The sequence below is a fragment of the Amblyomma maculatum genome, chromosome 2 (genome assembly GCF_055883805.1).
Source record: "Amblyomma maculatum isolate TAMU_Amacu chromosome 2, ASM5588380v1, whole genome shotgun sequence".
In the NCBI taxonomy this organism is placed as follows: domain Eukaryota; kingdom Metazoa; phylum Arthropoda; class Arachnida; order Ixodida; family Ixodidae; genus Amblyomma; species Amblyomma maculatum.
The window spans coordinates 162,512,955-162,525,628 of record NC_139345.1 but is presented as its reverse complement, the minus strand read 5'-3'; the positions used below and the strand labels follow the sequence as shown (position 1 = coordinate 162,525,628).

General features: G+C 42.9%; 1 protein-coding gene across 1 annotated transcript in view; it reads right to left on the bottom strand.

Annotated features, from left to right (window-relative positions):
- LOC146200325 (uncharacterized) overlaps positions 1-11,632 on the bottom strand; it is a 43,063-nt gene extending 31,431 nt beyond the window's left edge. The window contains exons 1-2 of the mRNA XM_084595501.1: positions 11,547-11,632; positions 3,734-3,983 (exon numbers count right to left, since the gene is read on the bottom strand). Coding sequence (XP_084451627.1) covers positions 3,734-3,983; positions 11,547-11,613 — 317 coding nt within the window. The 5' untranslated portion in view covers positions 11,614-11,632. The remainder of the gene's footprint in view (positions 1-3,733; positions 3,984-11,546) is intronic.
- Positions 11,633-12,674: the final 1,042 nt, after the last annotated feature.

Below are 12,674 nucleotides of genomic sequence, written 5' to 3'. Positions count from 1 at the left end.
CGCCTACTACTTGTGAGTGCTCTGCGTACGCACCTTTTGTCATTACGTAAATAACCATGAAGCAGCGTTGGCGTAGCGGTAGAACATCCGCCTCGCATACAAGAGGACCGGGGTTCAAATCCCGGTGCCGCGCAATTCTCCACCGGATTGAAAAAAAAAAAAATCCGCGGGTCGATGGAATTGCATAAACAGGTTTGGGGTACGACCTGATGCCGGTGAACACCTCCGGCAACGCACTCCCTCACCAGAACAGGATTTGGCCACCCTGGTGCAGTAATTGGGCACAATCTCTCATGATAACTTCCATGAAACCCCGGCCCTCAGTCACCAGCGGCTGCGGAACAACTGACCACGGCGGCGGTCAGACCTGTGACGCAGTAGGGGGTGCTAAGACTTCCTGGCTCTGCTCCACAGGCCGCCATTGGAAGCTGACCCTGGCTACGTTTAACGCTAGAACCTTAGCTAGTGAAGCTAGTTTAGCAGTGCTGTTAGAGGAACTAGAGGGTGTGAAATGGGATGTCATAGGGCTTAGTGAGGTTAGGAGGCCGAATAAGGCACATACTGTACTAAAGGATGGGCACTTACTGTGTTATCGAGGCTTACCGGAGAGGCGAGAACTAGGAGTAGGTTTCCTTGTCAATAAGTATATAGCGGGTAATATATATGAATTCTATAGTATTAATGAGAGTGTGGCAGGCACCGTAATTAGGCCTAATAAGAGGTATAAACTAAAGGTTGTACAGGCTTATGCACCTACATCTAGTTATGATGCCCAGACAGTTCAAAGCTTCTACGAAAATGTAGAATCGGCAATGCGAAAAGTAAAGACGCAGTATATTGTACTAATGGGCGAATTCAATTCCAAGGCAGGGAAAAAGCAGGCAGGAGACGAATCAGTAGGTGACTATGGCATTGGTTCTAGGAATAGCAGGGGGGAGTTACTAGTTCCGTTTGCAGAGCGCAATAACTTAAGAATCATGAATACCTTCTTCAGCAAACGGAAGAACCGGAAATGGACACGGAAAAGTGTTAACGGGGAGACTGAAAATGAACTTGACGTCATAATGTGTTCAACCCCCGCCATCATTCAAGATGTTGAGGTAATCGGGAAAGTGCGTTGCAGTGACCACAGGATGGTGAGGTCCCGAATTAGCCTAAATGTGAAGAAGGAGCGCAACAGATTAGTAAGGAAGAAACCCATCAACGAATTAGCGGTGAGGAGGGGGGGGGGGCAGCAGAGTTCAGGATCTCGCTACAGAATAGATATTTAGCTCCAACCGAGGATGGCGGCATTGCCCTAGAAGCAATGAACAGTAATTTCAGAGATATCATTACTGAGTGCGCGGTAGAAGTAGGCGGTAGGATAGTTAGAGAGGATACCGGTAAGCTGTCTAAGAAGATTAAGTGATCTCAATTTCTTAAAACAGAGACATTCATCATCCACTCGGGCAGCGATGGAGAGGCACAACGGGAGACTTTGTGGTAGGCTGCCTCGCCTGAAAAAGAGTCGTTTAGTGACATCGTTTCAACAATACCAAATCTGGTTGCATTGTCGGCAATTCGCCTGAAAAGGGTATAGTGATACACATGACCCAGTCACTCGCGCATTGTGTTAGACTACAGCTACAAATTAGTATCTTGATCCATTGTTTTTTGAGCATTTTCTGCATTGGGCTAAGGCGGGCAGAATAATTATAAGCTCACTTTGCTTATAGGTGTCTATGCCCAGAATTATTGAAGCCACTGTGTCGTCGTCACATGCTACATCACACAACAGGTGATAAGCGCGTATTAGATTCGAACACACGAAATAAATATACCAAACTTCCACGAACAAGGTTTGACCCCTGGATGATGCGAGCTGGTATATTTTGGCCGCAGCATTAGGCAAACAAGTCATTCATTCAGCATGGCACAGCATGTGTTAAACATCCACTTTCTAGCGGTCCACTTTCTTGATGAATTTACATTTTTGCCCGTGCCATTCCCACTGCAAGGCCCACTCAGCCGTTTGCATGTAAAATGCAAATGTGAACGGGAATGGAGATCCGGAGGCGCTAATAACGTTAACGACTTCTTGACCTCTTTCCTGTGAAAAAGAGAAGGGGTAGAAAACAATGCCGTCATTCGCTCTGCCTGCTCAGATATAGAGCCTTGAACCTCTGCGATTATTCTCGAGACGACTTTCAGTCAGCTTATACTGACACATGCGCTCCACCGCTGATCTCATCTCTAATATTTCTTTCCTGCAGATCAACGCACCCTAGCTTACGCACTTTAAATATCTGCCATGCGGGACCGACAGGAAGAGCGGCGGCCTTGCCGTCCAACGATGTCAAACGAAAGCTCGCCACAATTTGCTATAGCAAGAGCGAAATACACTGTGGATTGAAAGAAAACACGTCTTTGTTAAGGCGAAAGTTTTTTATAGGTTATGTAAAAATACATATAATGATAATTAGAGACGATAGTACTTACTAATAATCATAAAAACCAATGACAATTACAGATAGTAAAAATGTAAATGTTAAAATAATAGTAAAAACAAAACGAAACAACAATATCATTATTAAATACATAAAAATAAATATTATAATATAAAATGATAAACACATTACGAAGTAAAAAGTAAAAAATTACAAAAATGTCGTGGCAGCACAAATGCTTTCGCATCCTGACAATGTAGTTTCTGTAGTTGCCTTAATTTTTGTTCTCTCGACCCAAACCTGAAATGTACGTCGCGTCCCAGGGATGGAAAAAGACGTCTATATTTTCAGTTTCCTTACCTATTAGGCAATGCGCTTACTGCAGCTTGTAAAAATTCCATAGCTCACTACACGTTTTGATGGAAATCATTCCCGAGCATAGAAAGAACATGAACTTACTGCCCCGTAGGCTATGCATCATTATTATTCATCTTCATTCCGGTCCCATCCTGCACTGCGCGAGAATCTCTATAAAGTATAGAGAAATAGGCTATTATGCACTTCCAAGCGCCGCACCACAGGAGAGCGCCTGCTCCGAGAGTAATCGTGGCGGCTTACATATTTTGTAGCAGTAAGATGCTACGACAAAGGCTAGCGGTCAAAGCGTGTGCGCCTTCCATTTGTATGAAAGCATCCCAGATCACATGATCAGCCTGTTATCTACGTCTCCCGCAAACTTAGCCGCAATGAGTTGGGTACCTGATTGCAACACGAGGACGCTAGCTAATTAAAATTATTGATGAGGAAGTATTGTCACTCTAACTGAATACCATTTAAACCACCGTTTCAACGGCCATGTTTTGTGCCTCAATATTAGCCCTCTGTGTCGAAAGAAGCTGCGGGTAGGGCGCCATTTTCCTTATATCTTTATAGCTCGACTCAACCATCTGCCCATATTGGTCGCCATCAATCACAGGTAGGGGATGGGATGGAGAATTTCCTCGCAAAATATCCCAGGGTCCACGACAGAGGGCTCGCAAAGCAGGAGCCACACGTGATCGATGCCATCATTCACTGGTTCACGTTACCACGGGTGATTATGCGCATTGTAACAATCGTTCACTGACCATTTCTTTGGCTCCTGTACGTATCATCAACTCAAGTACCGGCAGCTCGACAGGTTTCATGCGAAACCGTAGAAAATATTTCACCATTTAGTTTCACAAAATGAACGGAACAGCGCGCATTCCTTAGTTCTTGGAGTATAGCGTCGAATTGCGGAGAGCGTGTTTGACACATGGACTCACCTCCACGGCGCGCTGAAGCGCGCAAACCCGTGGACGCTAATCTCGAGCATTGGCTTGCCCCGCAAGCAGTACAGTTGAGGGGCTCCCCGCATCTCCATTTTGGACAGGCCTAGCAGAGTGGTGTTCCCCACCGTCACACCTGGCAGCAATTCTCGTGCCGTTGCGTCCGCTAGATTGTAGGACTCAGGCAAACGCTTCAGGAGGTCATCGACCGCCGGCTCCAGGTCCACGTCTGGAAAGCTGCAAGTCCCTAGTGACATGAAACAGTGCGGTAATTATAAATACAAAAAGGGTGCTTAGAATATTGGCGGCGATGCACGCAAGCAAAGGATAGAGATGTAGGCAATAGCAAAAACAGCTCTATTTTTTATTTATACATAGATTATGGACTTATGCCGACTGCTTTTAATCCCTCATTTCTGTTTTTATTTGAAGAAATGACTAAACTCTGCATCATATTTTACAGAAAACGTTCTTGCTAATATAAGAATTGTCCAAAGGCACATCGTAGCCATTGTAGTGCTTTGCTGGTTTGATTAGTTCTTGGAAGATGTTGGAACTGTAGTTCACAAGTATAGAAAACTGGGCGAGTTGGATAGGATTCATTTTAAAATGTCACATAGCTCCTGTGCTAAGTGACATTTTTTTCCGCAGGATGGACATGACTTTGCAAGAGGATCTGAATGGCATAGCTGTGAAAGTGTTTCGTTATGTAGATGACTTTTTGATATTTTTGTATCAAGGCTCCCCCAGAAGCGTCACTGATGTAATTAAGATTTTCAAAGAGAGGGGCCAGGGTCTAGGTTTCACTTTTGAGCTACCGGACTCTAGTTCTATGCGGTTTCTTGATTTGAAGGTCATATGCCATAGGGATGTGTTGGGAGTATAATCCAAGAACAGCTAAGCCGCTCCTAAGCTACAATTCAGGGCATTCAAAGTTGGTAAAGGCAGGCATAGCGACCTCTTGTCTCAAGGCTTCTTTGGTGAAGTCGTGCTCCATAGGGTGGAAGCCAGCTTCCAGGAGCAAGTTAAAAGGCTTAGAGACGCTGGGTTTCCGGATGTTACGTTGGCACAAGTATCGGAAAGGTATAATGAATACGGGTTTAAATTTTGCAAAAGAGTCTGATAAAGTTAGAGAGAACGCAAGAAAAGTGGGGATTCCGTACTTACACGGAATTTCACACCGTTTGAAAAAGGTTGGCGAAAGATACGGTTTAAAAGTACTTTTCACAGCTAAAAATAAGCTGGGCAACATTTGTAGTGCAATGCGGAGGAAGCTGGATTCCCAAGGCGCCCAGGCGAGGATGAAGTGCACAGGAGCGCACAGGAAACCGCTCATCGACTGCGACACGGCTGTAGTATATTCCATCCCGCTTTCATGTGGAAAATCTTACATTGGAGAGACAGGCCGTTGTATTAATGAGCGCTTGTTTGAACACCGCAGATCAGTAAAAGGAGCTGTGTCATCCAACCTTGCCGCTCATTGCCGGGAGTGTAAAGATTGTTACCCCCATTTGAACAGGACCAATATCTTGTTCAGTCACCCTGATCGGATATGCAGAAAGCTGGTCGAGACGTTTCTGATAAATAAAGAGTCTTACGCGTGCGTAGCTACACCTTCCGTTAATCTTGAAGAAAAAGAGATTCACGCTCTCGGTGAATATTTAGCGATGAGGTGTTAGCGGGTGTTTGTCATGTGGGAGGTTGATAGAATCCTCACTTTGCGCACGGGCACTGTTTCTAAAAGGGCACCGCGGTGGTTTTCACGTGTCTCGTCTTGATTTTATCTGGGTTGGTTCCTATATAACACCTTTCTATAAATAAAAATTCAGTGGTTAGAAAGCGCTTGTGTCGTCTCCTGTTCATTTTTGTCTTGCGTTTTCGCGCTGCCTAAAAATGAATGTTGGAACTCTTTGCTTTTGTGACCTGAAATTTTTCGATCTAGTACATAATGCTGGTCGAAGTCCTCAACTAGCAATATAATGACGTTTTCAAACTACATAGAAACATGTATTCACTGCCCTTTCCAAACGTACCGAATAAACTTACGTTTTACATAATCGCCGAGATGATATTTAACTATGAACGCGTCTAGCGAGCATAAAGCATTGGTGCTTTACTGTATTTTGCTCTTCAAAGCATTCTGCATGTGAAGTGCAGTGTATAGCCATCCGTCGTATTTAAAACACTGCTTTACTACAATGTCTCGTCTATCACTATCCCGAAGTTTCATTCTCTTAACATTTGCCTTTTTACATTCAATATTTTGGTGCAGTTATCAAAATATGACTTGTTTTTGTGTCAGTATTCTTTTTGCGACTACGAGCATTGCGTATATGCTAATTGGGTGTTTTAAACCTTATAAGTACAACCTTTTTATTTTATGATGCGGTCTCTGTGTAGAAATTGTTAGTAGCCTCGACAACCATCATTTCTCGATATCATCGTGGGTTTAAACGAGGCGTTTTATTTGTTGTCATTTGTATGTTGATGCAGTAGTGGTGTAGCGGTAGAACATCCGTGCCTCGCATGCAAGAGGACCGGAGTTCGAATTCCGGTGTCGCGCAATTCTCCACCGGCAAAAAAAAAGAAAAATAATCCGCGTGTCGATGGAATTGCATAAACAGGTTTGGGGTGCGACCTGACGCCGGTGAACACCTCCGGCAACGTACTCCCTCACCAGAACAGGAGTTAGCCATCCTGGTGCAGTAATTGGCCACAATCTCTCATGATAACTTCCATAAAATCCCGGCCCTCAGTCACCAGCGGCTGCGGAACAACTGACCGCCGCGGCGGTCAGACCTGTGACGAAGCAGGGGGTGCTAAGATTTCCTGGCTACGCTGGACAGGCCGCCGTAGGAAACTGACCCTGGCAACGTTTAACGCGAGAACCCTAGTTAGTAAAGCTAGTTTAGCAGTGCTGTTAGAGGAACTAGAGGGTATGAAAAGGGATGTCATAGGTATTAGTGAGGTTAGGAGGTCGAATGAGGTATATACTGTACTGAAGGATGGGCATGTACTGGGTTATCCATGTTTACCGGACAGGCGAGAACTAGGAGTAGGCTTCATTGTCGATAAGAATATAGCGGGTAACATGGGTGAATTCAATAGTAATAATGAGAGGGTGGCAGACATCGTAATTAGTTTTAATAAGCAGTAAAAACTGAAGGCTGTACTGCAGCCTATACACCTATATGTAGCTATGATGAACAGGCAGTTGAAAGCTTCTATGAAGGTATAGAATCGAGAATGCGAAAAGTAAAAACGCAGTATACTGTACTAATGGGCGACTTCAATGCCAAGATAGGGAGAAAGCTGAAAAGCAGGCAGGAGATCAGGCAGTAGGTGACTATGGCATTGGTTCTAGGAATAGCACGGGGGAGTTACTAGTTGAGTTTGAAGAGCGAAATAAACTAGTAATCATTAAAACATTCTTCAGAAAACGGAAGAACCGGAATTCGACATGAAAAAGTCCTCAGGCGGAGTTTAAAAATGAAATTGACCTCATACTGTGTTCACACCCGCCGTTGTGCAAGATGTAGAGGTAGTCTAGAGGTAGTCGGGAAAGTGCGATGCAGTGATCAGAGAATGACAAGGTCCCGAATTAGTCTAACGCTGAAGAAGGAACGCAACAGGTTAGTAAGAAAGAAAGTCCGTCAACGAATTAGGGGTGAGGGGGAGGGCAGAAGAGTTCAGGGTCGCTCTACAGAATAGATATTCAGCTCTAACCGAGGATGGCGACATTACCCTAGAAGCAATATTCAATAATTTCAGATATATTGTTACTGTGTGCGCTGTAAAAGTTGGCAATAGGATAGTTAGAGAGAACAGGGGTAAGCTGTCTAAGGAAAAGAAAGATTTGATTAAGAAACGTTAGAGTATGAAAGCTTCCTATACACCAAACCAGATAGAATTGGAAGAGATATCAAAGCTAACCAATAAGCGCAAAGTGGCCAATATAAGGAAGTGTAACACGGAGAAAATTAAGCATGCTGTAGGCAACGAGGGGAGCCTTAAACAGTGATGAAGAAATTATTCTCATTCACCAGAAAGGGGATGCTAAGGACCTTAAAAATTACAGACCAATCAGCTTAGTGTCTGCTTACCTATAATGTATTTACTAAGGTAATCACTAATAGAATGAGGACAATTTTAGACTGCAATTGAGCAAAGTATCAAGCAGGGTTTTGGAAACGGTACTCTACTGTCGATCATATCCATACCATCCACCAGGTGATAAAAGAATGTTTGAAATATAACCAGCCCTTATACATAGCGTTCATTTACTACGAAGAAGCATTTGACTCAGCTGAAACCTCGGCGGTGATGCAGGATTTGCGAAATCAGGGGGTAGACGATCCTTACGTGAAAGTGCTGGAACATATATAAATGGCTGCAGAGCAACCGTAATTCTGCATAAAGAAAGTAACAAAATTTCCATAAAGAAAGGTGTTAGCTAAGGAGGAACGATCTCCCCAGTACTATTCGCAGATTGCTTAGAGGAAGCATTCAGAGACTTAGAATGGCGCAGGTAGGGATAAGGGTAGATGGAGAATACCTCAGTAATCTGAACTTTGCTGATGACATTGCCTTGCTAAGTAACTCAGTAGATGATGTGCAAAGAATTATTGGCGAGCAAGACAGGAAATGTAGAAAGAGAGGCTTGAAAACTAATATGCAGAAGACTAAGGTAATGTTCAACAGCCTCGGGAAGGAGCAGAAGTTTACGTTAGGTAGCGAAGCACTGGAAGTAGCAGGCGAATATGTCTACTTGGGACAGGTAGTAAACGCAGATCCGGACCATGCAAAAGAAAATAACAAGAAGAATAAGATTGGGATGAAGCGAATTTGGCAAGCACTCGCAGGTTGTGACTAGCAGCTTGCCGGTATTGCTAATGAGAAAAGTATACAGCAGTTGCATCTTACCTGTACGCACCTATTGGGCTGAAACGTGGAGGCTGACGAAGAGGGTTCCACTTAAGTTCAGGACAACGTAGAGGTCTATGGAACGAACATTGGCAGGAATAGCATTAAGAGATAGGAAGCGTGCAGAGTGGGTCAGAGAAATAACTCCAGTTACTGACATTCTAGTGGAAATCAAGAAGAAATGGCCATGGGCAGGACATGTAGTGCGAAGAGAGGATAACCCATGGTCGCTTAGGGTAACAAACTGGATTCCGAGGGAAGTAAAGCGTAGCAGGGGGCGGCAGAAAGTTAGGTGGGCGGATGAGATTAAGAAGTTCGCAGGGGTCAAGTGGATGCAGATTGCAGAGAACCGGATTAATGGAGAAATATGGGAGAGGCCTTGGCCCTGCAGTGGGTATAGTCAGTCTGATGATATATGTTGATTGGACCTGCTAAGTTCGCAGTTGACTAAGATACTTCGGAACCTTTTTTTTTGCGTCCTGCATGGGTGATCCGTTGTTGTAAGGTATGTGAAAAAAGAACATTAGGCACGTGAAGGATTCCCAATCATGCGTAATGAATATATTTTGTGTTCTGAATAATTCAATATTCCTAAAACGTTTTGATTTCTATCATGTTTATTCAGTGTTTGCCTACCAGAATTTCCTCGCTACATAGGTGATTGAAATATAAAAGGTGAACTTTCAGGATAGGCTTTATTTCCGAATAACAAACTACTTTCTTCTTATTTAAAATAAGGATTTAAGACTATGAAACCTTTCTTGATCCTAAAATTAACGCGAGCGTCTGCGGCCCAACTTTATTTTCTGAGTAAACTTTACGATGCTGTAAGAGACTGTTAGGTACAAGAAAAATGGAATATACTAAACTTTCAATTGGAGTAAAAATACAATTTTAAATCTTTTCCCGCGTTTGCAAAGGAAAGTAAAAGTTTTATTGGAACTAACGGGCTACGGCTATGAATAAATTTTGAGAGCAATATTGAATCCACACTGCAGAAATGCGAAAGCCTAAGCGTTGCTGGTGCAAATAGTGCATCACATTTGCTCTTATTCAGTCAACTAAATGCACCATCATTATCATTGCAAATGCAATCATTTTGCGTATCAGTAATTGCACCGTCATTATCATCGCTTCTATCATCCTCATGGTATACCATGAGAATTATGATGTGCTTTTCACGATACATCAGTGCTGTGTGTTTTGTCGTGATGCATTGTTTAGTTTTTTTCTCATTCTTCAACAGACTCTCAAAAAGGACATATAGTAGGACTTATAAGATTTTTGCCTACGATGGACGTTTTCGGGGTTCCATGAGGCCTTTTTGTACTCATAAGACTGTTTAGCCTGTGGACGAGCCGCATGACAGATAGCCACGCACACTCACCACGTTCATCGAAGTCTCTGTTCAGAGAACAATGTGCTATACGGCGGGGGGTATATGCTACGCAGAATATTAACCTCCTGTCCGGTTACCTTTACTTGATTCATGTATATGCCTCCCGGAATTGTGATTTGTGGGCAAAGTGAGGGCTATATGCTGGTGCAGTTGTGTATAACAGGTTCCGGGAGGCGACATGGTTAAATCGGTCTTGAAACATTTCCATGTAATAAGGAAGAAAAAACAATCCCGGTGGTGGCGCAGTTGGTTAAAGCTCTCGGCGGGTACTCAACTGGATGGAGGTTCGATTCCCGGTGGAGGCAGGATTTATTTATTTATTTTTACCTATCATCCTCGATGTAGATAAGGAGAAGTATGATGTCATAATCTCGTGGTATCATGCGGAATCTCGTGAAGGAGCGTGACACTTCTCGTGGACGCGAGTGCGAGCCATTAAAGGCTTTAGCTTTTAAACCATTGCGGAACTACTTTAGAATATTCAGATGTTTCTTTAACACATTAAAGGAAAATGATCTAATCTCCCGATTGCTGCTAAAACGATTGCTTCCAAGTTTGCGGTGCGCTCAAATGCGCGCCTTCGGCAATAAATATAAAAATGCTGTCCTCAAAAGAAGGCTCGCTCCTTATTCAAAATGTAATTTTTCAGAACTGCAATATGTCAAATATTGGGTCTAAAATCTATTTCCTCTTATTCTCCAAATATTAGGCTAACTGGTCTGCAGCTCACAGAAAGACAGGTTAGCTTTCTTAAATTCTTAATAAATAATATCACAGGCATGTACGAAAAAAATTCGTATTGGTTGCGAACAACGTTGGTACTTTACAATTCAAGGAGAAAACGCCACACAAGGGTTTGAATTAGTAAGTTATAAAAATCTGGTTTGCGGTACCATCAGGGCAGTATGTGAAGGCTAGTCGACCGCGAGAGATTCTGCAGGCCTTTCGCTTTTATGTCATTGTACCTGCCATGGTGCGGTTGCCTTCCCAACCTTCAAGGATGCAACTTATGCTTTATTTTTCACATAGTGTATCAAGCGTACAGGAAATGAGGCTGGCTGAACATCAGAAAATAATCTGTGCTGGTACGATAGCCCTGCGCTTGAAATCAATTTCTGCTTTTAATGACTGTGACAGTGCTTCATGAAGGTTAGGCGACGAATCAGCATTTGTAATAACAACACAAATTTTAAAGAGTCTGATCACGTTACTTATCTCGTTATGAAACAGTAGATAAAATTTAAAATATACCTTCTCGACATAAATATTCCCAGTGCGGAGTGAAAGATAGGACAATAATAAACGGTTGCGCATCCTCCGCCTGGCGCTGAGAAGTTTACACTTGTTCCAAGCACTCTTAAAAACTTCTAAATACAAGTTAACGTTATTTATTCTGAATTGAAGCTTTCGTATGAAACAAGGAACCTCTTTGAGTATGAAGAAAGTATTCATAGTAGAGAAAGGAAAGATTCTGACTTGCAAACTCACCAAATCTCATCCGCTCGTGCGCGCACACGTATGCTGCGCACAAAAGGATGATGCCAACAGTCTTCATATTTGCTTCGAAGGCCCAGCTTAGGAAACGGAAGTAAAGTTCAGAACATTATTAGCCCGACTTGTTTGACATAGTATGTGTTAGAACTTCTGCTAATAGCACTCTATCAACTAATTAATCAATAGGTTTATTTTTCTAATACAACAAGGGGTTACTTGGCCTAAAGATGTCTGTACAGCTTGACGGGGTCCAGGAAATCCGTGCACACAGTAACACACGAGCGGTATAGGGAATGCGCAGATCTATAAACCACATGCATTATAGCAGAATGCGAAAAAAGAATATCTTTCATATTTTTCGCAAGGTTTAAAAATGACCAAAATTAGTGCCATGCATATGATTACTAGAAATATTTAGACAACCAGATTAGGAAAAGCAATTTACAGCAAAAACAATAAATTATATATAGTTTAAAAAATTCAAAGGTTGGTTGGTTTGGTTGGTTTGTGGGGTTTAACGTCCCAAAGCAACTCAGGCTATGAGAGACGCCGTAGTGGAGGACTCCGGAAATTTCGACCACCTGGGGTTCTTTAACGTGCACTGACATCGTACAGCACACGGACGCCTTGCTTTTCGCCTCCACCGAAAAGCTGCCGCCGAGCCCGGGATTCGATCCCGCGTCCTTGGGAACAGTAGTCGAGCGTCATAACCACTGCGCCATCCCGGCGGGGCAAAAAAAAAATTATTTCAAAGGCACAGTTTTGTTCTACCATATTGTGTTTTTGTGCAGCATTGAGTGTGGTTTAAAGATCTGCACATTTCCTATACCCCTCATATGCTAGTGATGCACGGATGTTCTTAACACAGTCAAACTGTACAGACAGCTTTTAGCCAAGTAACGCTCCCGTTGCGTGTTATCTGTAAAATAAATAAATATATAAACAAATAACCATGTTGTAGGACCGCATTTGTGATTTATTAGTCCGAAAGCATTGTACCTACAAGGTATCAGAACGTTTTTAGCACGATACTTGTCCAAAGGTGCGCGAGTGGAATAAACCTCAGAGACTGGAACCGAAAAAAAGTATATTTTTTGCAATGCATTACAATTGTATGAATTA